The 27,414-nt window shown below is 40.8% G+C and overlaps 1 protein-coding gene across 2 annotated transcripts in view; it reads left to right on the plus strand.

Moving 5' to 3' along the window:
* The window catches only part of ARMC2 (armadillo repeat containing 2), an 85,968-nt gene that overhangs the window by 37,425 nt on the left and 21,129 nt on the right, over positions 1-27,414 (plus strand). For both annotated transcript variants that reach the window (XM_081140242.1, XM_081140241.1), the window contains 5 exons: positions 1,187-1,362; positions 6,120-6,222; positions 7,835-8,058; positions 21,283-21,428; positions 25,319-25,418. In XM_081140242.1, the coding sequence (XP_080996368.1) occupies positions 1,187-1,362; positions 6,120-6,222; positions 7,835-8,058; positions 21,283-21,428; positions 25,319-25,418 (749 nt within the window). The remainder of the gene's footprint in view (positions 1-1,186; positions 1,363-6,119; positions 6,223-7,834; positions 8,059-21,282; positions 21,429-25,318; positions 25,419-27,414) is intronic.

Raw genomic sequence — 27,414 nt, forward strand, 5'->3', positions numbered from 1 at the left:
TACTTCACTATGGAGGTTTAAAATTTTTTCTTAGATGTTATTGTTGAAAGGAGCTAAAAATGGCCTGAGTCATTTCCTTCTGCAGGCGCACACTTCCTCTATGTGGGCTTTTAAGAGCACATTATGGTATTTATTTAAGATTGGTTTCCTAGTTTTAAATTTCGTGATGGAATCTATCAGAGATAATATTTTCAACTGAACACCAGGGGCCTTGGATTCGTGTATTTCTCCTCACATTCCACGTCTGCTGCTTTTCTTCAGTGTGTGCCTGTTAGTATGGTTGCCACTTTGAAAAATTGCTTTCCTCAGAATTCTAATTATAAAATAAAATCTTCTAGGTCTCCCTGTTTCCTAACAACGAGTCTTCTTTTTCATTCTCTTTTCTAATAAGCACCTCCAAATCATGGTGGGTGTGGTGACATTTTGAGATTTTGTTCCATTGGAGCCCTCTTCTCTCAGAAAACAAGCATTTTTCTCACAGAAACATATTGATCGTTGTTTTTATCAAAAGATAATATTAGAAAGTGAATATGTATTAGACTATGTTGCAGGCTGTCGGTACAGTATTCTCACTGCACCTTGCACGATTGACACAAACGTCTGAGAGAGGATTCCTACTCACTTAGCATGACATCTGTCTCAGGGCACTGGACATATCACATAACACACACACATACATATATATACATGTGAAAATAATAGTACAAGCTAACATTTCTTGTATGTAGAATAGAGTACCTTTTCTAGACGATCCGGAAGGCCAACAAAGCCTTGAAGGACCAAAATCAGTAGAAATAAAGAGGAGAACATTCTAGGCCAGCAGACTGTGCCCCAAAGGTTTGAGGATGGAAGTGTAAGTGCTCTGCTTCCATGAGCCCGAACAGAGCCTGGCGGAGGGGGAGGCATTTAGAGCAAAGGAGACCAACCGACGTAGGTACAACTCCATTCATTAGCAGGCTCTCGGAAAGACTGCGCCGCCCCAGTCGACATGGTGGGAGATGCATCAGCAAAATGGAAAGAAATCAGGTAGATGGAAATGATAAGAGGAAGGGAAAAGCATAGTTCAGGAGCGTGAAAGTGTCCGGGAAAATAACTATGGGGTGTTTTACTTAGGCTGTCTGTGTTTGACACACTTGAAAACTTGACCTTAATGTTAAGTGCTGCCTTACTCTCTTTGCCCCGACAGAAGAAAACGCTGAAATGCTTTGTGCTGCTTGCACGCAGCTTCATCACGCTTTGGAGGAAGACCACATGCTTGGGAAGAACTTTAAGAGAAGAAGCCTTCTCCTGAAGACCCTCTATAAGCTCGTTGATGTTGGCTCGGACCCGCTCAGCCTTAAGCTGGCAAAACTTATTCTAGCAGTAAGTTTCTCTCCCCTCGGGTCTCGTAGATGGTGGCACCTAAAAGTCCTGTTTAATGCTTTACTCGTGAGTATTACAAAGATGATTAGACACGCAGCGTGTTTATTCAGAACGCTGAAGAAGATTAAGGTAATAAACCGATAGCCCAGGATCTGACTGGAATGTACTCCCTAAGGGACTACGTCTGGGGACACAGAAACTGTTCACATGAGCTCTCACGTTTAGACTGCGGCTGGCTTAGAAAACGCCACCACAGGCAAATGCATTCAAAGCAGTTGCTCAAATCGCTTGCTGGAGAGCAGCATGGACGTGCAGGCTGTGGTTTCTGCCCTGCGGTTTCTGTCGCCCGCTCGGTTCTGCCACGTGATTTAATAAATGACCTAAGATAAGCCGGGCGGGGGCACAAAGGCCAGGTGCTCTGCCGGCGGCGTGAGGCGAGGAGCAGCTGCGAGCGGCCGGGAAGGGCCCGGAGGCCCCTGAGAGGGGCGAGAAGCAAAGGCCAGACACCAAACAGAAGCAGAGAAACTCTTTGTTGTCACAGCCATAAACAGTTGGAACCAAAGATAAGACACAGTTATTATAGAATGTTCTAAAAGAGCCATTGAAACAGACAAGGCTTTGTTTACCCAGTTTCGTAAAAGTAAAAGCGATTAGGGTAACACCCCATAATTTATATAATTTAAAATCTTGAAGCGCACAGTGAGAGTGGGCACAGCTTGGTAAGAGTGTCCGCAGTGTCTCACTGTGATGTCTTTCATGTGGCAGAACATTCTGGCTGCGTGTCCTAGGCAGGTTTTTGGAGCAGCTACATTCTTATGTAGTTATCATCCCAAACTATTCACCCTCCTCACAAAAACTGTGATATGATCATGACTCAGAAAGTAGCATTTCCTTGAAATAGTGATTTCAGTAGTATTTGAATCCCCTTTCATTGATGACAGTTGATCAATTGCTTTAGTGAAACAAGAGGAGCATAAACCACAGGGAGGACTTGTAAGTTGTAAGTAGAGATAAAAGGATATCAGTGTGCTTGCCCAGTGCCCTTTCTGGCCCTGGATTTGGGGCGCCTTCTGGCCAAGGAGAGCCTCAGTGTGAGGCTGGAGAGCCCTACCGGTGTAGCTGCCAGCTGTCCAGGGCCTGCCTTTGGTTTTCCACCTGGATCCTAGATATTTTGTCCATACCAAGCCAAAAAAATTAATAAATTAAAGAGTGGAAGAAAGCGGGAAAATGCCATGAATTTGTAAATGCTTTGCAGAGAAAGTATTATCTTGGTTATAAAGGCGCCATTCAGAATAATTATATCCATGGCACAATTTAACTATTTTAGGGCAAAAAGCTAAGTGATCTGCCAGGCAGTGAGCATGTTGTGACTGAAACGTGTGTTTAGATGAAGCCCTCTCATGACATTGACTGCCTTGCAGAATCAGGGCAAGACTCTCTGGGCTACATTCCAGAGTGCAGAGATGGGTAGGCTGTCCCCTCTGATTAACTATGAACCCACAGCGTCAGGAAGGACCTTCAAGGCTATCAAGGCCAACTTCCTCTCTGCCTCCTGAATATCCTATAATGTTCCAGGCAAGATGTTGTTTTGCTTAGACCTTGGCGATGGGGTTCTATCTAAATTTTAAAAAGACCACATAAAGTGCTGTTGGAAAAACTCAGCAAAAAACTAAAGATATATACAACTAAGAAGGTTTTAATAGCTTCTCTCTGCCAATATTTACTTTATCAGTTTAACATAATAATTGAGACATTTTAAATTATTTATAGTTAAAAATCCAGTGATCATAATGTTGGTTGTTCTGATTTCTTGCATTCTTTGGTTAAGTAGGAGCTTGTCAGACCATTTTAATTTTAGTCTTTGTATTGAAAAATCTTACAAAAATATATCAGTCTATATTAAGATTTTTATTTTTTTTTAGTAAAAACATTATACTGTATGAATGTAACTATATTCAGTAAGGGGGGGGAATCTAGCACCCTATAAAGGGAAGAAAAACAGAAAAGAAATACCAGTATGTCAACAGCGATTATATACAGTGGTAATATTATGAGTGATTTTTAAACTTCTCTTTAATTTTCCAAATTTGCTCTAAATAGAAAAGACTACTATTTTTAACATAAGAAAAATATCCCACTAAAGGAACCACCTCTGTGGCAGGGACTCTTGACACTGGAAATACGGGTGAACAACATAGCCCCTGCCCTCTGGGCTGGCCCTGTAGCAGGAGAGACAGACGGTAAACACAGAATGTGCCAAAGTGGGCTGATGTACTGTGGGAAGAAAATAAACTGGAGTTAAGGAAATGGACAGTGCTAGGGCGGGAGTGCTGTTTTATGTAAGGTAGACTTTTCTTTGCATATAATTTAATATTTTATTATCTTTTCATGTTTCAAAGTCATAATTTTGCAGTTATCAAAAGAGAAGGTATAAGAATTTGTTTTGAATGTAAACTGACCTTATAGCAGACCTGGAAATTATGGGTTATTTGTTGTTTTCTTTAATGAAAACTCTGACCCTGTTTTTCGTTTGTTTGCTTGTTTTTTGTTTTTGTTTTTTTTGTTTTTTTACTTTGCCACTGTCCACTAAAAATATAAAACTTGGGTGGGGGAGGAGGGAGGTTAGTTGTATTCATTCGCTTATTCAAGAAGCCTTATTAAGTATATAACACATGCTACATGCCTCCATAGAAAGTAATAAATCATGATTTTTCACCTCAAAGTCTCACAATATAGTGGAAGATTGTTGACTGATTAAAATATATTAGGGACATTATATTTTCTTTTAAAAATTCTTTTAAATATGTTTTTACTGATTTTAAAAAGAGAAGAAGGGAAAGGGAGAGAGAGAAACGTTGATCAGCTGCCTCCTGCAGGCCCCCCACTGGGGAATGAAGCCCACAACTCCAACCAGGACCTGAACTGGTGATGTCCTGGTACACGGGATGATACCCAACCAACTGAGCCACACCAGCCGGGCTGGATTTTTACGGTACAAGATCTGTTGATAGTTTCTGAGGCTTTCTCAACAGGGCTTCTCAGACTGGAATGTGCACATGATCCCCTGAGGAGCTTGTCAAAATGCAGATTCTGGTTCAGTCCTGCTTGATGGGGACTGGGATTCTGCATTTCTAGTATACAACCAGGTGATGCCGAGATGAGTTGCCATGACCTGTCTGAGTAGCAGACTCCTCAGTTGTAAAATGGGAATGACAACACCTAAAATATGCAGGGTGGCTCTGACATAGCAGGTAAGGGGCCCAGAGCGGGGCCAGATGGAAGTTGCTCCATGGGTAACGCTCCCTTCCCTCAACCCCTCCAGATGGGGCTGACTGCATTTATCACAGTATCCCCTACAGCAAACAGCACAGGGCCAGCTACACAATGGGAGCTCAATAATATTTGTGGATCAAACATAGAACAAATCGTTTTAAAATATGTCTGGCAAATTCCATTATCTTTTAAAAAATTAACTGAAAATTCATTAATAAACAGTATTAAAGATAATTTAAAAGATACTTTTTAATGATAAAATAATGACCCATATTCCACCCTTTTCACACAGATTTATTTGTTCAGATGACCCTATTTCTACAAACATATTTTACACTCTTGCAATGAGGGCACATAATATTTCCATCTTATAATAGCTTATAAATGTCTTTCTTTTTAAACATAGTGTTCACAATTATACTTTTTGTGACTGCTTAATATGAATAGTATTGATGTTCCACAATTTATTAAATTATTCCCTAATATTGGGGTTTTTAGGATATTGGACATTTAGGATTTTTCTTTTTAATTTTTACTTCTTTAGATAAATATACAGCTAATTTAGTTAGTCTTCCTATACTGTGTTTTTTTAAAAAATGCATACTTCCTTATTGCCCCTATGTTTAAATTACTTGAATATTTTTATGTGATTTAGAAGGTAATTTTAAACTTTGAACATCACTTGTCATTATCTCAAAGTATTCCAGAAAGTCTTGGTTTTTTTAAAAATCCTCACCAGAGGATATTTTTTCCATTGCTTTTCAGAAGGAGTGGAAGGGAGGGAGAGAAAGAGAAGGAGAGGGAGAGAGAGAGGGGCATCGATGTGAGAGAGACACATGCATTGGTTGTCTCCCACACAAGCCCCAGCCAGGGCCAGAGATCGAGCCTGCAACCGAGGCCCATGCCCTTGGGTTTCTTTAGTCTGAGGGCCAACGCTCTTAACCACTGAGCCAAACCTGGTAGGCCCAGAAATAGTCTTAAAAAGTAAATACATATATTATCTAATGAGAGATGACTTTTTTATTTTCTTTTATACAAATGATAAAGAGAATCGTCCATTTCCCCTTTTCTATCTTTCACCTCCACTGTGTTTTCTAAAATAGTTTAATCTGAAATTTTGGTATCCACCTTCTTTTATGTCTGTGTTAAGAAGCAATTACTCCATTTAATTAAATTTATCAACATCATCCCCCTTTCTTTCCTCATATACTCTTTTAAAAGTAACTAGTAATCTCACATATAAGCATGAAACTTTATGAAGTAAAAATAAATGCTTATTATTAAAATGTGCTTACTCTAGAAATATCATTTATATTAGATAGTTGGCAAATATGTGGCCAGAACTTTGGAAAGTTGATTTCTTTATAACTTTTCTTTGTTTTAAAAATCTTCTTGCTGTACTTTCAAAATTAGATGTTTGTGTTAAAAATTATGGCATGTCTTTATTTCCCTCTCCGATAGAAATGTGTTTTCTTTCTCTGCAGCTTAAAGTGAGTAGGAAGAACCTTCTTAACGTCTGCAAACTTATATTTAAAATTAGCAGGAATGAGAAGAATGATTCTCTGATTCAAAGTGACAGCATTCTGGGTGAGTGTCACCCAGCGCTACCATTGACCAAATGTTGCACTTGAGTACAAGGTTCCAAGTAATGATAGCTGAAATATTTTATTTTCTAGTATTATGCAGAAGCTATGTGGTGCCTATTTTTACTCTGTCCTTCTCTGTGTCTTCCTCATTCCACTTAATATATCCTTTGGAGCCTAGGAGAATAGTCTGGTGGTTTTTTTAATACTTATAGTAACATGATGTGACTTTACAAAGTGTTCTGTATTTAAAAATGCATTTCCTGGTCTATTAGAAAAAAGTACTTTTAATAATATTTGAAATTATTGAAATTTCAATCTTTTGATTTAGTAGGAATGACTAAAACTTGGAAGACATCTATAACTGTTGTAGAAATTTGACATCAAAGTGTCCCAAATGTGTTTCAAATATGTGGATAGAGAAATGTTACTAAATTCTACCTACCTAGCTAATAAGGTCTAATTGTTGACATGTTCTGAAATAAGTTGCTTTAATAGTTACCTAAATAGAAGTCTTTCATGAACTAGTATTGCTGATCTAAAGGAAGGCAGGGAAAGACAAATAGCACATCATCTCACTTATATGTGGAATCTAAGGAACAAAATAAACTGATGAACAAAATAGATCCAGTGACACAGAAAGCATGGAACAGACTGAGGGATCTCAGAGGGGAGGCGGGAGTGGGGGAGGAGAGATTTCCAAAGAATTTATATGCATATATGCCTAACCCATGACACAGGCAATAGTCTGGGGGAGGCCTGGGGCGGGGGTGGGGGCAGGGCAGAAGGGGTCAGTGAGGAAAAAAGGAGGACATCTGTAATTCTTTCAACAATACAGAAAAAAATTTTTTAAAAATAAAAGAAGGCAGCAAGGAAAACACTTTGAGTCCTCTTTTTGCAACAAAGGATAAATGGTCTTCATCTATTTTTTTACTCCAGCAAACAGGGGCAAGCCCAGTGCTAAAAGAAATGTCAAACACTGAATCAACTCACTGAGAATTGTAGACCAAAAAACAAAGAAAGATTCTAACAAATGGTCACACTGATATTAATAAAATAAAATGTGAAATAAGCATGATTAACCTTATCAGAGTTGCTTGGATCACTCCTAGGACCCAGTCGTTGTATGTTTTTGGAAGGATGTTCTTAAGTTGTCTTTGGAAAGGGTGGATGTTATATTCAAAGCATTTCTTTCTATGGTGATTGAGATTTTTTAAAATGTCCTATCTTGATTAATTTCCCATTCATACAGCAACTGGTATATTCTTAATGGTTTGTTGAAATGTACCTCTTAAATTGCTTTAATAATGAGTTATTCTACAATAACTCAAAATGTTTGTAACCAAAAATAAGGTTGGTAAATGTGAGTAAGAGGCATGGCATTTAAAGAACACTTTCTTATTTATATATTATAATCCTTTCCTTTTACTACAACGAAGATTTAGCTAAAAGTAGGCTTTCCTCTTTATACCAATCAGTAACCCATAACAAGCATTTGACTGTAGGTTCTGACTAACAGTCTACAAATTGTGTTTGATGTTCACATACAAACACTTTAATATCTCTCTCTACAGCTGTTGTAATCATACATTTGCAGTAATCCATCTTTTTGACAGAATCGTTATTGGAGGTCCTGAGAAGTGAAGTGCTGCAAACGAACACTGAAGCTTTCCTATACTGTATGGGGACTATCAAATTCATTTCTGGAAATCCAGGATTTCTTAATGAAATGATCAGCAAAGGTGCTGTGGAAATACTGATGAATTTGATAACGCAAATAAATGAGAACACCAAGGAATGTGGTACATGTTTGCCTAATTCAGGCCATTTGTTAGTCCAAGTAAGTATTTTTCTTGAAAAGATGAGATGTGTAAAATTAGTTTTCATGTTACCTAGTAACAGTTACCTGCCAGGTGAACGTAACAGAAGACAGGTGGGCTGCTCCCTACGGCCGGGGGGGTGCCCACCTTGGGGATCAAGGGCAGCAGTCACTGCCCTATGTCCTCCCTGTGTGTGCCCATTTTCCCTGGAAAGGCTAGTCCATGCTTTTCATGGAGCAGCTGTCCACACAGCTTGCACACAAATTTTCCACTACCCTGCAGAGAAAGAAGCCTGGAAGCATGAAAAGGCAGCACATCTCTGCAAAACAATTGCATGTTATAATCAGAATTATAATGATATGGAGCTTGTTTATGATGATGGGTAGTAAATGTCATGAATCTTAAATCTACAAGAAAAAACACCAGAAAGTTAATGATATTGAGTGGGCAGTGGAGGGGGGTGGGTGTAGATGACATGCAGGCCTCAGACGGCAGGGACAAAGGTAACAAAACTGAATACATTTAATATGACCAGGGCAGGAAGAAAAAATGTGTTAGAGTTTTATTAGTTCTTTTGTGGCAGATTAAATTTCATACTTAAATTATTTTCATTGGAACTGCTTCAGCTCTCATATTCTTTTTTAGATGAGATTTTACTCTTTAATAGCATTTGTATGTCAGATAATAGCATCTTCCATGTAATAATTCATGAGATTTGAAATGTGCTTGTCAATTAATGAGGATTGATTAAGCACTCAGAGTGCTTGAAGCCTTTGGGAAAGTGTGTTAAAAATTAGATTTAGGCCCTGGCATAAAGATGCTCAAAGTGTTTATGATGATTATTAATTTTGGACTTATGGTCTGTCTCCATTTTCAAAAAGATTATGGAAACCTCTTTTAGTCACAAATGACTCAAAATCTACTGGATGTGCCATCTTTTGGCTAGGAAGCCTTGAGAAACATTATTTTTCATGCTGCCAGTGTCATTGACTTATTCAAGCTTTCCCTCAATGAATGGTTATTTTGGTTATATAATTAATTTTTTTATTAAAATGCAAAAAGGTATAAGAAAGTATAAAAATAAAACAGCTTTTATTTTTTCACTGAGATAACATACCTCTAACATTTTAGCAATCATTCTTTCAAGCATTTTTATGCATATATATGCTTACATATGTATAACTTCATGTAATTATTGCTTTTTATCATGGAACCTGTTATTTTTCATAGTTGTTTTTGTTTGTTTTCCATCATCATTTTTCCTCCCTGTTTCTCCTTCTGGGCCACTCAGTTAGCCGACTCTGTTCACACTGATATGCTCGGCACCTTTTAATACACTCATAGGTTTTCAAAAATAGTGTAGAAACACACTTCTCTTTTCTCATTTAACAAGAGTAAAAAACCCCTTGAGTGAACTCTATAGACTTATTTTATTTTTGATGACAGCATAATATTCTGTGATTAGGCTATACCTCAAATAATCAGCCATTCTCCTGCTGAGATGTTCACTCTGTTTTCAGTTTTTATGCAATAGCTGCTGGAATTTTTATCAGTTTTTTTTAAAACTCTCAGCTCATTTATGTGTGTGTGTGTGTGTGTGTGTGTGTGTGTATTCAAATAAATTCTAAAATAAAATTGTAAAATATAAATTATATTTATATAATTAAATAAATATAAAATTTACATATGTTTTATATAAAATGCATTGGAAAGAGCTCTTTAAAATCAGACTCTCTATATGTGCGTTTATAGATATACAGTAGACTGTATGCCTATGTATATATAGACAGATATATCTGTGGATAGATAAACGGATAGATAGATAGCCTGGTTTAAAAGAGCTCTTTCTAACCTATTTTGTATATATAAAATTACATATTTTATAATATATAATTCATACAAATATATTTATATAACTTAAAATTTTTAATATATAAATTTATTTATACTTTTATTTATTTATATATCATAAAATATATAACCATATAATATATTAATAAAATCAGTTGGTATATAGGAGCACTGAATATTATTGTGACCAAAACGATATCAAATCAAGAGCTAGGACCTCTGGCAGGTCGGTAAATGCAGTGTTTCTCCCCCTCTGCTCCTCGCCTGTCCTTTCCGCCCGCCCCAGCGTCGCCCAGTGCAGAGCGACCCCTAGTCGGACGGCCCCGTCCCTCCTGCCGCCCGCGTGCCCTTGGGCGGCTGCGGCCGAGGCTCTGCGGGACTCCCTCCCGTGCGGCCGCCTCTCGCCAGCGCCCTGTGGTCTCCAAAGCGCCCTCTGCGCCTGCGGGGGTCCGAGCCCCTCCCTGGAGCGCGGCCGCACCCCGCACCCCGCGGGAGAGAGCGGAGCCCGAGCTCCCGCAGCCACCGGGCGCTTGCCTGAGCCTCGGGACGGCGTTATGCGTGTTTACAGACGGGGCAGGAGGTGGCGGCTGGGCCGCTGCATTTGCAGAGCCCGGAGCCGCGCATTCCCCCAGAGCCCTGCAGGTCTCCCGCGGGAGGGCTGCTCTGCGGCGTCTGCACGAGAAGGGCCCGCCCGGGGCCTCACCAGGAGAGCGCGGGAAAGCTCTGCCTGGGCGCGGGTGGCGCTGGCCGCCCTTCACGGCCTGCTCGTGTGCAAGTTCCACCAAGCAGACCTGGCCACGGGCAAAATCATTCGTTTATACCAACTTTCAGGACCTGGTAACTTTCTTAATTGAAAAAATAAGTTACCTGTGGCTGTACTAGTAAAATAATGTCTATAAGGCAGAGAGAGCATGGCAAGGTAAAGGCAGAGAGAGCATGGCAAGGTAGAAAAGACAAAGGCAGGCCACTTTGGGCAGCCAGGACTTCCCATCCTTTATGAATCTTCCGACCCAGAGGGCCTCAGTGGCTTTAGCATACTCTCTAGGGACCTCCTGTTATAAACTGTCCATTCCAGCATCTGGCGGAGGCTAGAACCATCCTGTCTCCCTAAAGCAGTCCGAGCGGAGGCCGCTGAATGAATGGAAGATATCCGAGGCTGGACCCTGAGGGTTGTGTAGGGTTTGGAGAAAGGGAAAGGGGCAAGGTGTGTTTGGGGGTGCAGAACAGGCGGGCACGTCCAGAAAGGCTGTGTGGGGGAGGCGGGCAGGGGAGAGGCAGAGGCTACAGCCCTGGGTCTTGAATACCAGGCCGCGGAGTGTGGACTTAAAAGCAACAGGGAGCAATTGGCGGTCAGTTCGTGGGAGGGAGAAAATGAGATTAGAGTGGCAGAAAGATGAATGTGCACAAGATATTAAACTGATAAAGGCCAAAAGCTAAAAAAGTGATGGAAGGAGGATGTGTCAGGGGTACGCACAGATTGGACAGTTAAGATCTCACACACACAAGCCCCAATTAAGACACGTTTCTGCAGTTGTTACATTTTAGTCTGATTATAAAGGAGCTAAAGGAAAGAGGTCAGGAATGAGTTGAAACAAAAGTTTCTCCACAGCTGGTGTTGCTTAGAGGAAAAAATACTGAAGTGCTGTGATTTTGAAGGTTTTCTTTGTGCTGTTTCTTACATATACACATACATATATGTTTATCACTGTGTCTGAAACCAAGAGACACTGATGACACAAGAGTCTGTGGAGTGGCCGCTCTGTGCCAGGCGTGTTCTAGGTGCTGAGTAAGATAGTGCAAGACAAGGAAGCTGCCAGTAGGGGCTTACTTTTTGGTGATTCTTTTGTGCAGATAATAGTGTCTGATGTCTTCTTCTTCTACGGAACCATGACACCTCCACATGTTCGATGCTGCATTCAGTTCTGCCTATCAGATACCTCATAGCATTTTGAGAAGGTTGAGAGGATAATTGTTGATGCTCAAGGGGACGGAGAGGCCACCCCCTGTGACCCAGTGGAGGCATTAATGCTTCCAGCCTGGCAAAACCAGAGGCATGCGTGTGTCTGTAAAATCACAAGAGGAAGATTAAACTGTGCATTTCACGAAATTCCAGGATACTGGAATTTTGAGAGAGCTCTCTGAAACTTGAAAAAAAGAGAAACACAGGCCAGGTAAAAAGCAAAGCCCCCTAATGTCAGTCGTAAATTGTATGACCCAAGGAGATGACCGATGGCAATAGAGATTTGTCTTCATTGATCTAGAATGGATTATCACGAGGTGCTAGGGCTCATCTCTGACTTGTAAAGGCCAACGATCTGAAGGCACAAAACAGGAACCAAGGAAATTGTCTGGAGTAGCCTCCATCAGAAAGTCTGTGTGGTCTCTACCCTGCCCCCAAATTCCCCTGGCACCTCAGTTGTCCTCTTGTCTCTTGAGAACGTCATGTATAAAGTTGCTTTACTATAACTGAAGAAAGTCTCAAGGTATCCATAGTTATAGTTGGGTAATTTATAGGTATACAATGCAACTATTAAGACCTAGATTGACTTGAACATTCCTATTTTTTTTTTATTTCTTTGTATTTCCAACCTTTTTTTTCTTTACAGCCAGATCCACTTGATTTTGAGTTCAATCCTTAGATAAATATACTCTCTCCCTGCTCCAGGTACAACATTTTTGCAGTTAAAACTGTTCTGCAGCAGCCGGATGACATGGTGTGCTTTTCCTCCTCTCACACCTGTTTCACTTCTCTGGCCTCTAAGCAGCGGCTTCTCCCCAGAGGGTTCGTCGGATCAGAATCTTTCCCCTCCTTGTTCAGTACATCTCCAGTGCCATATTCTCCCAGCTCTCTAAATGAACATTTCTCAGTAAGATGTTTGATGTAGTTGAGTTTTTTAAAAATTTCTAAGCCCTACAGTAAAACTCTTTGCTTTGGCTGACCAGAGCTCACTTTTGTATTTTGTGTTCCACTCCTTCCCTGCATCTTCTTTAAAAGCACTGATGGTCCATTTGGTGTGTAACCCGGTGCTGGGACAGGGCTCAGTGGCCCCAGTGCCTAGACTCGGGGGCCTGCAACCTGAGCTGGAGTTTCAGCTCTGACACTGGCAGTGCCTTTCACGCTCTGAGCCTCCCTCTCCTCACTTCTAAAGGTCTGGCTATGCCTGGCTTAAAGGGTAGTTGGGAAAATTAAATGAGATGATCTATTAAAGAACATAGTTCGCACTCAGAAGAAATTCATTAAATAAAGTAAGATCAGAATTACCAAAAGCTGAAGTTTCAAAGAGCAGTTACTTCTAAGAAAAAAATAAATAAATACAAGAAGTTAAGATGAAAGAGTTAGAGATGGATTTCAAATCTTGGATCTTTTTTTGTTTTTCTGGCTTTGACAAGCTGTGTGGAGAAGATCGTTGAAGAGAAATTAAAAGTGAAAGGGGCTTGTGACATCAGCAGCATAGGATTCTGGGTACATAATGAACCCCAAAGCTCTCAGATCCAGTTATTGTCTGCTTCAAGGATTTGAGGGATTTAAGAGAGGCCTTTGACTGAAGTCCAGAGACTCAATTAAGCAGTGATTTAAATTACATAGTAATTAAGGATTGTACCGAGGTGATTGGGGTCTTTTAAATCTTGCTTTAGTTGTATTTAATAGTTTTAAGATGTAAAGATTAATAAGTGTGTACTTTAGGTAGTAATTATTATAAGGTGCATCCTTGAGCTGGCAAGTATGTTAACCCTTGTTCTCGGGCTTAACCCTAACTGTGGGGAGCCTGCCTCTTCAGACCATGAGTCAGGACCAAGGCAGTAACTTCTGTCTGAGGAAGCCTTGCTCTGGTTTTTGGAGGAAATAAACTGCATACCTATAAAATAGAAGCAACTACTCCCATGATTATATTTCTTAAATTCATACAGATAACTTTATTGGAGATTTGACGATTAAACAGAAAAAAATATTTTTAAAACATCTCTTTTGAAGACTTTGCTTGAATAGGAAGCAGCAGATGAGGCCGTTTATTTTCTGATTGCTTTCACTGGGGCATATAATTTATTACAATACAGTGGAATGCTCAGATCTGACATGTTTGATGAGTTTTGACAAAAGCATACAGCCATGTAATCCACACCCCTATCAAGACGCAGATTTCTCAGAAGTTCCCTCCCACCTCTTGCCAGTTAATTCCCACTCTCCTGCCCACCCCCACCAAAAAGAACCATTTTTCTGATCCCTTTCGTCATAGACAAGCTCTGCTGTTCTAGAATTTAATATAAATGGAACGTACAGTGTGTACTTTTTTGTGTCTGCTTCTTTTTAAAAAAATATGTTTTTATTGATTTCAGAGAGAGGAAGGGAGAGGGAGAGAGAGAGAAACATCAATGATGAGAGAATGGTCACTGATCAGCCGCCTCCTGCACGCCCCTGACTGGGGATCGAGCCCAAACCCGGGCATGTGCCCTGACCCGGAATGGAGCCGGTGACCTCTGAGTGCATGTGCCCAGACCGGGAATTGAACCCCGACCTCCTGGATCCTAGGTCGACGCTCAAGCACCGAGCCACGCCGGCAGGGCTGCCCGGGGGTTCTTAATGCCTTGCCTTTGCAGGCTCATTTTCCTCATTTTCCTGCATCGGCGTCCTGTATAGTTCATAAGTTGTTCAGATTTTCGGCTGTGCTGATACATATCAGAGCCACACCTGGAAGAATCAGCTACCTACTCGTTTTACCACAGCAACTGACAGGGGGGATATGTGGATATATAATAACAAACATAGGCAAACGGTAAGTGGGGTCTCAAAGTGGGACCCTGAGGGTTTGAGGGGAACGGGCCCAGTCCCTGCTGACGTAGGGCACCCAAGGAAGGAATGAGCCAAACAGGCTCCATCGCCCGGCACCGTGCGTTAGCGAGGACTGTGAATTAATATTACTTTCATATGCATATATCTTAACTCCAGTGAAATGCTTAGGAATTGTTGGTACTTGTGGTTTCATGCATATAGCAGCATCTTGTCATTGATGTCTTTTGTCCCAGTCAGAACTGTACTAATCACATATGAGACAATATGAAACTCCTTGGGTTACCACAGAGGCTCTGGTTTTGGCATATGTGTGGTCTCAGCTGGGCACAAATCCAAACAATGAATGCGCTTTTATTAATAGAGGGAGATGGTTTTGCTGAGGTTGGAAAATGATGTGGCTTTGTTCTTAAGCCGTTTGACACTGTTTGTGGTCTCTGGCTGCTCTTTATTCTTTCATGTCATCGGCGGGAAGTGAAGCATTTTGCAGTTGGCAGTTCAGCTGAGATAAAGCTCGAGGGAGTTTAGTTATGTATATTCCAGATGATTGAGAAAATACAGTGCTTTTAGAGAGAGCCAAACGGAGTGAGGGAGACAACAGACAAGGAGCCGGAACCCAGGGATGCCCACCTACCTGGTCGCCGGTGAACGGTCTGGGCTTCGGTTTCCTCATCGGAAAGTGAAGCTCATAATAGCTTTCCGTCAACCTCCCGGGGTTGGTTTAGGGAGCAAATGAGGTCAAGCACTCAAATCCTTTTCATAATAGCATTCAAAATATAAGAGAAATAAGACTGAATCTTGATGCTAATTTTAGTAAAGGAAGAAAAATACCTTTCAAACTATTAATGGTATAGTTTTCAAGTGCATTGTGTTCCAAAGATTTCTTTGAAAGCTGGGTTTGTTTCAATTAAAGGGAAAATATTTCTCCAACAAACAATGTCATGATTGATGGTGAAATTCCTGGGCTAGCCAGAGAGCCTTTTGAACTTCTGATCAGGAGCCCTGTGGTGGCCTGTGAGCCACAGGTTCCTCTGATCTGGGGCAGCTCTAATGGCTGGATGTCTCCTAGGAAGAATCTGGTGAGTTCCTTGGGGACCTGGGACTCTGACAGATAAACAGTGCACTTGGGGAAATGAGCAGTATGTGGAAGCTCAGGTGGTTCGACCAGCCCTCCCTACCTTGTGTCCAACCCAGTGTGTAGAGAATCCTGGGAATGGGGACATGCCTGCTGGGCCTGTGTTTTCATTTGTAAGTCCACCGATCTAAATCAGGAAGGCTTTATATTTTAAGATTTCTTGTGTTTACAAAGGACTTTTCAATTAATTAGTAGTTGAAAACATAATTTGAAATTGAGAACTAAGTACCTATAATCGATTTGAAAAAATAGAAGCTAAATCTTTTGCCTTCTAATTTTGCTGTGTTAAAATGCCGTTTGAGTCTCTAAATTACCTAACCACTTCTTACTATATTTTTTCCCTTTAAAATGGATTTGCTGATGTTGATTGTACAGCGAGAACTTTGAGGCTCAACTAATTCAATGTGAGATAGGAGAGCTTTGCCAAACTCACCAGGCATTTTACCTGGACATTCTGATTTGGGGGGGGGAGGGTTAGTATCGCCTATATCAAGGAATCTGGGAAAAGATGGAAAGAAACAGCTGCCTCAGAAACAGTGAGCACCACACAGTAGTAGAGGGTAGCTCAGTCATTTCTCAGCAGTAGATGAGTAACCAGAATCACATTGGAATGTTTTTTCCTTGATATTTACCAAAAACTTAAGTCCCCTTTTGTCCAAGACATCATCTAATAACTTCTACTAAACAAGGACACTTGAAATTTTATTAATCTTCTTTGTGGATGATCAATTCCACATTTTTCTCTGTTTTCTTCTACCCACTGGTTGCCTTCTGACTCAGTATAGCTGTCCCAAGGGGTTGCTCATTGGGAGATGGGAAAAATAAGAATTGAAACTCATGTGTTTCAGTTTTCTTGCTCCTGATGAGATGACATAAGAGGTTGGGAATTGTTCCAGTAAGTCCTTTAGAAGCTAACCAAGCATCTATGTAGGCATCTAACTTTCACTTCTTCTTCTTTTTTTTTTTTTTCATAAAGCATTTGAGATGGTTTAAAAGATTATATACAATAAAATGGACAAGTACACAACCAAGTAGAGTCAGGAGCACTATAAATTAGAATAGTAAGTTAAGAAAGAAATGGATACATTTTTCTAAGTATAAAGCTTGGGCTTTGGTGATCTCCTGCAGGCCCAATGGGTGGGTTTCCTGGAGGCAAGAAAACAAAGACTGCTACAGAACACATGACTCTTGACTGTTTAATGATTTCTGCAAATTTATCTCTGTTAAAAGTTGGAACGAGGTTGAGAGTTAAGTGGGTTGACTTGGATTTCGCCTCTACTGTTATCACAGTATTTAGCTAGACTCTCCTCCCACTGAATCTTTTTCCCAGAAAAAGCCACTTGACTGGGCTCAGCATTCACCCCACCCCAACCCCCACAGTGAGACTGGTGGGTCACAGCCAGCATCTCAGAATGGGGGGCCTTCATGGTTGCACATGCCTGGTCACCTCCTCCCAACCCTCCTCCCTCGGGGGTTAAACTCTGGTTTACCACCAGGCCTCTGCTAATCCAGGCGCTTTCTTGCCAGAGGCTCCTCCCTTTTCCTCTCCCTTGCCCTTCACTTCCTCCCCTACTTTCTGTCCTTCACCTCCTCTCCTCTTTCTCCCCCTTCTCCCTCTGTGTTTCATCCAGCCAGCTTTTCATGGGCATATTTATTGTCCTCCAAGTAGAAAGAGGAGCAATAAACGGTTTGTACCCTAGAGGAGCTCATCATGGGAGAGAAGGTGCCTGAAACAAGGAGCTATGATTCTGCGGTGGGTGCACTGCGGGCATGGACAGGATGGTGTGTTAACCTGGAAGAGGGAGTGATCAACCTCTGAAACGTCTTTGCGGGGAAGTGAGCCTGAGGTTGGTCTGGAAAATGAACAGGAGGTGAGCAGGTTGGAGAAAGGGCGCAGGAGTGTGGTGGAGGAAGACATTCTGGGCAGAGGCAATTGACTAGCCAAAGGCTGAAATTGTGAACAGACGAGGTCTGAACAATGCACGGGAGCAGGAGGAGATGAGCCTGGAGGGGCAAACTGCACTTTAGAGAGTGAAGCACCTTTAGGATATGGATTTTGCCCAATAGGCCGCCAGAAGTCAGAGGGGGTCTTTGAGCAGGGAATGTTGGCTCTTGAGATACACCCTCTGGTAGCAGGGAGACGCTGTGGGGAGATGAACCCAACAAGGGGGAGACTGGAAGGAGCCCTGTCAGTGAGCTCTAGAGTTTAGGAAAGAGATGAAGCTCAAACTGAACCAGCAACCTGGTGTTGGAAAGAAGAGGTAGACCAGATAACTAATTGGGTGAGACAAGGGGAAGGAGGAAGGCCATTGGGTGCCCAGAAAGGAGCTGCTGTCATGAATGATGTAGTGTAGGGCATACACCGAGGACCAGTCCCCCTCCAGGAAGTCCATTTTCCTTTTATCCATTATTTTTTTATTTCTCTTCTCCTTTAAAACCATCTTAAAATGCATCTACCTCAGAAATATTGATTAATCTATGGTTTTCTGATATCCTAACCTTTCTGTTTACACCCAAGCCTTTCCTTTGTAGATATTCACCTTTCCATTCATTCCATTCACAAATGCCCATTGAGGACCCGCTGTGTGCCAGGCACTGGATTGGTGCCTGGCAGCACAATGGTGAGAAGACAGACAGCTATATGCCCTCACTGATGCTTCTAGTACAGAGGAGTAGACAGACAATAAGACCTAATATTAAATAACCTAATATGAAATAATTTGTATATAGTATGAGAGGACGTTTGAAGGGTTGGTAAGAGCCAGGTTGTACTGGGCCTTGTAAATCATGGTCAGGAAACAGAATCTTATCCTAAGAGCGATGGACAAAAAGCCAGCAGAGCTTCGGGTGACAGAAAGGCAGACTCCTGGGATGTCTCTGAGGTCTGGGACTTGAGCAGCTGAGTCGATGGTGTTCCTGTGTATTTTTCAAGTGTGTGGTATGTTTCAGGTGTGTTATTCCATCAGCATCACAATGACAAGTATGGAACTATTTGAGGGGTCATATCTGACTGGACTATGGGCTTTGCACACGGTGTGAGACTGCAGTAAACGCACAGGGGTTTACAATCAGATGACGCCTCACATCTGACTGTGCTTCCACTCTTGAGTGGGGCCATTTGTAAAAGTTGCATTTCAGGCGCAAAAAACCCTTGAGCTGTCTTCGCCTTTTCGAATGTGGTGAGAAAAAGGGTTGATGGAGAAAGAACTGAGGTTGAAACAAGGAAATAAAAGCTCTAAGAAAACTACCGCCCCGTCTGCCAACAGCGCGTTCAGCTGGAGGTTAGATGCGGGGAGCTGTTCCTGTGTGCACAGCGGCTCAGGTCAGCACGAGTGTCCCACAGGCCCCCACGCGCTCTGGCCGCCGGGGCCCAGGGCAGGGTGCACGGGCCGCCTGCGCCCTGTGGTGTCTGAGTGGGAACGCCTGCGAGTCACTCCCTGGATGGACGGAAGCCAGCAGCGCTTGCTGGAGTGTCTGGGCTGCCTCTGAAGAAGGGGAACAGGTCGAGCCCGGCTCGGATGACGAGACTGTTCCATTGTCGGGCGGGAAAGGCCTGGGATGCGGAGAGTGGTGTGTTAGCCTTCGCAAAGGCCCATTCCTCAGCCCAGGAGCCTAGTCGCAGAGCCATGGTTAAGCGGAATGCTCTCGGAGTTCGCTTCTCCTCCAGGGTTCCGGATACTGAAGCTTTTAGGGAAGCATGTACTGAATTCATGTACAATTGACTACAAAAGACTTGTACATATATATTTGAAGCATTATGTTTATTTTTTCTGCTTTCAAGATAGTTTTATTTTATTTTTTTATTTTAATTTTTTTTAAATATATCTTTATTGATTTCAGAGAGAGGAAAGGAGAGGGAGAGAGAGAGATAGAAACATCAATGATGAGAGAGTCATTGATCGAGCCCGCAACCCGGGCATGTGCCCTGACCGGGAATCGAACCCCAATCGCCTGGATCCTAGGTCGATGCTCAACTGCTGAGCCACGCCCGGCCAGGCAAGAGAGTTATATTTTAACAAAATCTTTTTGTTACTGTTGTTATAAAAGAAAACTAGTCGAAGATACATATCACTTAATAACTGCTTTTAGAGTGTACTAACTATGGCTATAATGATGCTTTATATCAACGATTTTCAGCTGGTGGGCCTCGAGAATTTTTAAAACATACAATACCTGACTAATTAGTCATGACCACTTAGAGTCCCTTAGATTGTCAAACAAAAAAAAAATTATAACAGCTAACACAACAATAGCTGTCCAGTGTGAATGAATCAAAATTATACCTATTTTTTGGTCAGATCAGCAAAAAATGTAAAATTTTTGGTGTGCCTCAGAATTTTAGTAATTAGTTTATGTGTGCCATGAGATGAAAAGGGTTGGAAATCACTGCTTTAGATTGACCAAATTCTTCACAGTGCACAGGAGCCTGGTTCCATGTTTTCCATTTGAGATGCACAGCTACCCTGCGAAGTGAGCAGGGATTGTCGCGCCCTTTTCACGCATGAGGAAACGGGGTTGAGACAGAGCGAGTGCCTCAGTCACATGCCTAGGAGGAGACCTGGGACTTGAGACTCTGTCATTTGACTCTAAGGCCAGTGTATTTGGATGTGAAGTCCCCACAACAAAGGTGGGGATGAGACCCAGGATTTTTGAGCCGGTGTTAGGTAATCGGCACTGGCGATGCCATTCCCATGTCTCATCTCATCGGATCCTCACAGCTCCATGGCAGTGATCACCACCCCCACTTACCGATGAGAAAAAATGTGCTCTGGGAGGTTAACTAACTAACCCAAGCTAGTGAGCGGTGGGGTTCAGACTTGACCAGGCCGTCCAACTCCTGAGTGACTCTCTCAACCAGTAGCCCGCCTGTCCTATCCTATGAGGACAGATCACAGTGTGTATTAAAATTATTAGATAACAGCAATGCTAGTTTTATGGATTTACTAAGTTGTTCTCTTCTCCGCTTTGAGATGGAGGCTAAAGTAGATAGCTTTCCTGAACATTTTTCACAAAATAAGACAAATCTGCAAGAAATCAATACTTGCCCCTTAGAAGAGAATGAATGAAACTAATGGTCTTAAATGTTCTTTGGCCACAGCATTCTTTGGTGCTACTTCTAAGACTATGGGACAGGACGTTTCTACTCTGTGGAGCTGATGTGGCACGTTGCAGAGTCCATTGAAGATCTTACGTCTGTTGACAAACTCAGATGATTTCTGTAACCCTGGGGCTTTGGAATATTAATTGATCATTAACATGAATATTTCATTCTTTACTTTGGAACCAACCTAGGTTTTCTTTGGATTTGTTTCTCGGTTTTCCTTTTCTTCTCTTTGTGCCTAGGCCCATGTCCTCTGATGGGAGATGCATAACCTGTGTAATGAAACTTATGGGATGAACTGTGCTGTGCTGATTAGTGTTGCTGTATTTTTCCAGTTTTTAAAAAATGGCACAAACATGCTTTTATCCTAGATGACTGCTACATTGAGAAACTTGGTTGATTCACCCCTAGCAAGATGCAAGTTGCTGAGCATGGGCGCCCTTCCCCAGCTCTGCATGGTGATGGGACAGTACATGAGTGACAAGGATCTCTGCACCAATATCGCCAGGATATTCAGGTAGGTAGACTAAGGAAACAAAGGAGCCTTACAAAAACGCCAGTGCTTGGATTTCAGGTTACCTTTAATATCCCTGTGTGTGGCTGGCAAGGACTTTTTTGCTTCTTACTTCACCTAGCAGCAAAGGTAAGTCTAATGGTCCAAGTTTACACTAAATGATTTAAACTCATGACTCCATTTCCTATGTATTTCTAATGTGATTCTAAACTCATCAATTGTAAGCCGCTTTAGTTGTTGGGTGACTTGTGAGTTATCCTAGTGTTCTTATGAAACAAACAAAAACAAACAGAATTCTCTTAGCTTATTGGAGATAAAGAACTATTTTACAAAACGTGGCAAACTTTCTGATATGCTTGAAAACAATACTTAAGGGTTTTAACTCAAAAAGGGGACCATTGTGCCCAGCCAGCGTGGCTCAGCGGTTGAGCATCGACCTAGGATCCAGGAGATGGAGGTTCGATTCCCGGTCAGGGCACAGGCCCGGGTTGCGGGCTCCATTCCCAGTTGGGGGCGTGCAGGATGCGGCCGATCAATGACGACTCTCTCATTGTTAATGTTTCTATCTCTCTCTCTCCCTCTCCCTTCCTCTCTCTGAAATCAATAAAGATATATTTTTTTAAGTGGGGGTGGGGGCGTGGAGAGAACCGTTGCTGAGAAAGTCTGATCTGAAAATTTGTAATAGCAGTTTAGTTTATTTGATTCACACATTAACTAGTCATGTTCACATGTTAATGCAGAAGCGGTGATCACCTGAATCCAGGTTGCCTCACAGCAAGTTATCAAATTTCAGAACTGTCTTTAAATTATGCATTTATTCTTCTTCTCTGACTGCTCTTTGCCAGTGTTTTTACATAATGATCCTTCTCAAGAGGCCTGGACTTTTCTTGAACTATGGTACTATAGTTGTTTAAAAAAATAGAAAACTTCCTGAAGACTGAATTGGTAATTGACCCCTGTTTGAGAATGTGACTCCAGATTTGATCTCATAACATTGCACTTTCCTGAGCTTTGTTCTTGGTACTTTAGCTCCCATTCTGAAGCACTATAAATCATAAAGTTTATTTTTGTGTATGGCAGCATGTAGGGATCCAATTTAATTCTTCTCGCACAGGGATAGTCAATTGTTCCGGCACCTTTTATTGACTACACCATCCTTTATTCCCTGATTTTAAATGCCTAGTCAATCAAACACTTATAGGCCTGTTTCTGGGCATTCATTTGATCCATTCTCAGACCAGCTCTACACTGTTTTACTATTACAGATTTAATTTCTTTTGCTATAAGATAAGATGAATTCATCACTTCTTTTTTCCTTTAAAATCCAAATTCTTCTTTTCTCTTCCTTATGCACTGGAGAATCAGCTAAGATCCATGATAGGAACTTTGGGGTTTTTCATAGACTTACACTGAGCATGTAGAGTAATTGGGGTGGGAGTGAAGAGACTGACATCTTTATGATACTGAGTCTTTCATCCATAAACATTTATGATGTCTTCTTTTATATCTTTCAACAACATTTCATAATTTTCTCCAAAAGTATTTTGTATATCTTTTGTTAGGTTTATTTCACCATGGCTTTTGCTGTGATGATGAATGTAATTTTTTTAAAAATTGTTTTCTAACAGGTTGCTGCTGGTGTATATGAATAGTATTGATGTTTGCTTATTAAGGGATGTTGATGAATATTAGGTCTAAGAGTTTATCTATAGATTCTCTTGGAGAATGATTTTTTCCCTCAATTATTGCAACTCTTCTTCCATGTCCCCGCCTCTTTCTTCTTGCATTGATTGCTTAAGATGCTCAGGACAAAGTGTTTGGCCTGCTGCCTTTATCGTGACTTTAAAGCAAATACTTTCATGGTTTTGTCAGTTGAAAATAATATTTGTTGCAGATTTTTATAGATACCCTTTAGAAGGTTAAGGAAAATTTTTGTCTAATAATGGCTGTTAAATTTTCTTAAATGCTTGCCCTGAATCTATTTTGATTCTGTGGATTTTCTTTTTTTTAACTTATCAATGTAGATTACATTAATAGAGTTTATCGTGTTAAACCATTACATTTTTCTAGGTTTGGTTCACTAATATTTAGTTTAGGATTTTTTATCTGTGGTCATGAGTTAGGGTGACCTGTAGTTTTCCTTTGTCATATGGGCCTTGTCTGGTTTTCGTGTCAGGTTTACATGAACCTCATAAAATGAGTTAGAAATTATTCTGACTTTTTGTCTTTTCTAGGAGAATTTGTGAAAATTAAACATCTTTTTCTTAAAAAGCTTATAGAGCTTGCTTAAAAAGCTATTTTATCCTGGTGTGTGAGTGTGTGTCTGTGGGTGAATACTGTTGACTACCGAGTCACTTTCTCTAATGGTCAAATACTTAACCCCATTTCCCATTTCTGTTTGTGTCAGTTTCAAAGTTATATTTTGTCCATTTTAGCTAAGTTTTCAAACAATATAAAGCCCTCCCAAATATCCTCTTATCCTTTTCATCTCTGTTGCATCTCTAATTAAGTCCCCTTTTATTTATTTTACTTATTTAGCAAACACTTTATAGTGCCTCCTACTGCCAGGCAATAGTCTGAGCACTTGCCAAATACTAATTTATTTACTTCTTATAACAACTTTAAAAGACAGGTACTATTGTTATCATTTTCATTTTACATATGAGGAAACTGAGGCACAGAGAGGTTTGGTAGTTCTTCCCAGGTCACACAGCTAGTAAATCACAGAGCTGCAATTCAAGCCAGCTAGTCTGGCTCTAGAACCCATACATTTAACCACTATTTACACCACCTCTTCATTCCTGATATTGATTTTCATTCCTAATTTTGATTATTTATCATGTTTCTCTTTTTTTTGTTGTTTATTGGTCTTGCCAAAGGCTTGCCTTTTTTTTTTTTTTTTACCAGTTTTTGCAGAACCAATAGATTTATTGATCCACCCTATTGTATGTATGTTTTGTATTTTATTCCTTATGTTCTTATCCTTATTAATCCCTTTTATCTCCTGTCCATGGATATATTTTTCTTCTGACTGTTTTAGTTAGAAACTCAATTATTGTCTTTTCAGCCTTCTTAAGGCTATAACTTTTTTCTAACTACTGCTTTAGCTACAGCCCACAAATTTTGATTGGTAGTATTTTGTAGTACTTGTAATATATCTAAGTGCTTTTTTATTTTCATATTTCTTTGACCCCAAAATTAGGTGTTTTTAAATTTCCAAAAGTATGTTTTTAATGTATTTTAAAAATTGATTTCTAATTTAATTTCACTGACCAGAGAATGTGATCTGTGAGATATCAATTCTCTAAAAATTTACTAAGGTTTGTTAATGCCTGGTACATGGTCAAATTTTTAAAATATTAATGATGTTTTACCTATTAATCTATCAATTAAGGAGAAATTTATGAATATCTCCCAATTTGATTTAAGTTTGTCAATGCTGCCCTGTTGCTTTTATTTGTCCACATGCTTGCTCGCTTTAGAAACCTTGGAGCTATTTTTAAGGCCTTCTGCCTTAAGGCCTCTCTTACCTAGTGTCAGCCTACCTACCAGCCTAGTGTATACCCTCAGGACCCTTGCTGCCGATGGGGCCCCAGGGCATTCACAGGCTCGTATCCAACCAGATTCTGTATAAATTTCTTGGCTTGCGTTTTCTGAACCATGACTTTGTGGGTTGTGTAAATTTACATCATATACATGTGTCGCAGGCTTCAGGTTTCTATTCTTCAGCAGACCTCCCCGAGGCTTCTCTGGACGGGTGTGTGGACCGTTCTAGATTCCTTTTCATGAGCTGGGCAATGCTTTGAAGGTCTGCATTTAAAGTAACACAGCATGTACTTGCATTTTATAGAAAAACAAAGTTTATTTTTATTTTCCTTTTGGCATTTCTGCAGCAAACTTACCTCTTACCGCGACTGCTGTGTTGCCCTGGCCAACTACTCCAGTTGTTACGCCTTGTTTTTGAATCTGATAAACAAGTACCAGAGGAAGCAGGTCAGTTCTTCGCGCATTTACTTTCCCGGTGTGTCTCTGTGTTGGCGTGTTCGTGTAAGCCCATGGTGAATGACTTTATGTTTTAAATGTAAAGGTTCCTATTAGACGCTTCCATTAGCTGTGCAATGGGCTGCCCCGGGAGGCAGAGAGTTACCTGCAGGAGTTGGGGAGGGAGTCGTTTGAGGCAGAAAAGGCCTCAAAATATAGATGTGGTTGGAGGGTTTCTGATATAGGAGGTGGGTGGGTGGACTACCACAGCCTGGTTCTTCCAAGTGGTCTGTAGACCCCCACATGAGAATCACCTTGGGGTGAGGTGGGGGTGCACTGTTTATTTCCAGACCCCACCCCAAGCCTACTGAGTCAGATGGGTGTGGAGAGGCCTGGCCGTCTGCACTTCAACAAAAACTATAGGGATACCCCTACACTTGGTATACTCTAAAAATTCTTCTAGCACTGAAATTCTCTAATTCTTTGACTTTGTATTTAGGAAATGAAATTTCTAGGTAAGTACTTAAAGGAAATAATTTGATTTTAATGGATTGGGCACAAACGTGTATAGTTGTTTTAAAAAGGAAGAACTCAACTCACAAAGACTTCTCCTTAATAAAACTGTAATACTTAGTACAAACATAAACGTGTATTATAAATTTTTGAATAGTCATTAAATGCAGTCCAATTTTATTCACCTGGATCCTAGGTCAATGCTCAACAAATGAGCCATGCCTGGCCAGGTTATATACGGGATCTTAATAACCACTTCACTTAGATTAAGGAAAATTATCCAAAACTTAGAAATCGGGTGTGGTGTGGGACAAAGCCATGCTGGGGCATTGTTTAATGGGCAGGGCTTATTCCTGAGGAGAATGTATCTGTGTTTAAACTTGCTATTTACTGTTTGATTAGAACCCAGACACCATAAAGTTACACATTAACTTGTAGATTTGTCTCTGGTAGACAAAATAACCTCAGAAGTTATGGTTTTATTACCCTATAAGCCAGCAATTTTCAACTTTTTTCATCTCATGGCACACTTAAACTACTAAAATTCTGTGACACACCAAAAAACTGCATTTTTTGCCAATCTTACAATAAAAATAGATATAATTTTTTTTTATTCCTCACCTGAGGATATTTTTTCCACTGCTTTTCAGAGAGAGTAGAAGAGGGAGAAAGAGAGAGAAAGAAACATCCATGTGAGAGAGACACGTTGATTAGTTGTATCCTGCATGCGTCCTGACAGGGGCCAGGGATGGAGCCTGTAACCCAGGTACATGCCCTTGGCCAGAATCAAATCTGCCACCCTTGACATTCTAACCACTGAGCAAAACTGCCTAGGGCAAAATAGGTATCATTTTCATTCCGTCACACTGGGCAGCTACTGTTGTTGGCTGCTGTCATTTTTTTATTTGACAGCCTAAGGGAAGAGAGGTAAGTGCCCCTAACTAAACAGTCAGGCATATTGCATGTTTTACACATTCTTTGGGCCACCAGTTGAAAATCCCTGCTTCAGGCTACTAGCCAGGCGTGTATCTAACCTAGTAATCTTATCCCAACATTCTTTTTAATGTTTGTAAACACCCAGTTCTTTGATTGTTCTTGGAACCAACTTTACCATTGTATCAGATCCTTCATTAATGAGATAAAAAATATTTTAAATGTGTTAATTTATATTCTTTCAAGGATCTTGTTATCTTTCCTAAAATTATACTTTGACTCTATACTGTCTTTTACTTGTACTAAGGAATGAAAAGTCACCATTTTGAACCATCTTTGTTTTTTTGTTAGTAAGAGAAATAGATGCATAATTTATATTTTCCTCAAAACCAAACTATTTTTCTTTCTTTTAAAAATTTATCTTTATTGTTGAAAGTATTACAGATATTGCCCCCTCTTTTCCCCCACTGATCCCCTCCACCCGGCATCTGCCCCACCCCAGGCCTTCACCACACGTTGTCTGTGTCCCTGGGTTATGCACACATGCCTGTAAGTTCTCTGA

This window comes from Miniopterus schreibersii (assembly GCF_964146895.1).
Source record: "Miniopterus schreibersii genome assembly, chromosome: 6".
NCBI lineage: Eukaryota > Metazoa > Chordata > Mammalia > Chiroptera > Miniopteridae > Miniopterus > Miniopterus schreibersii.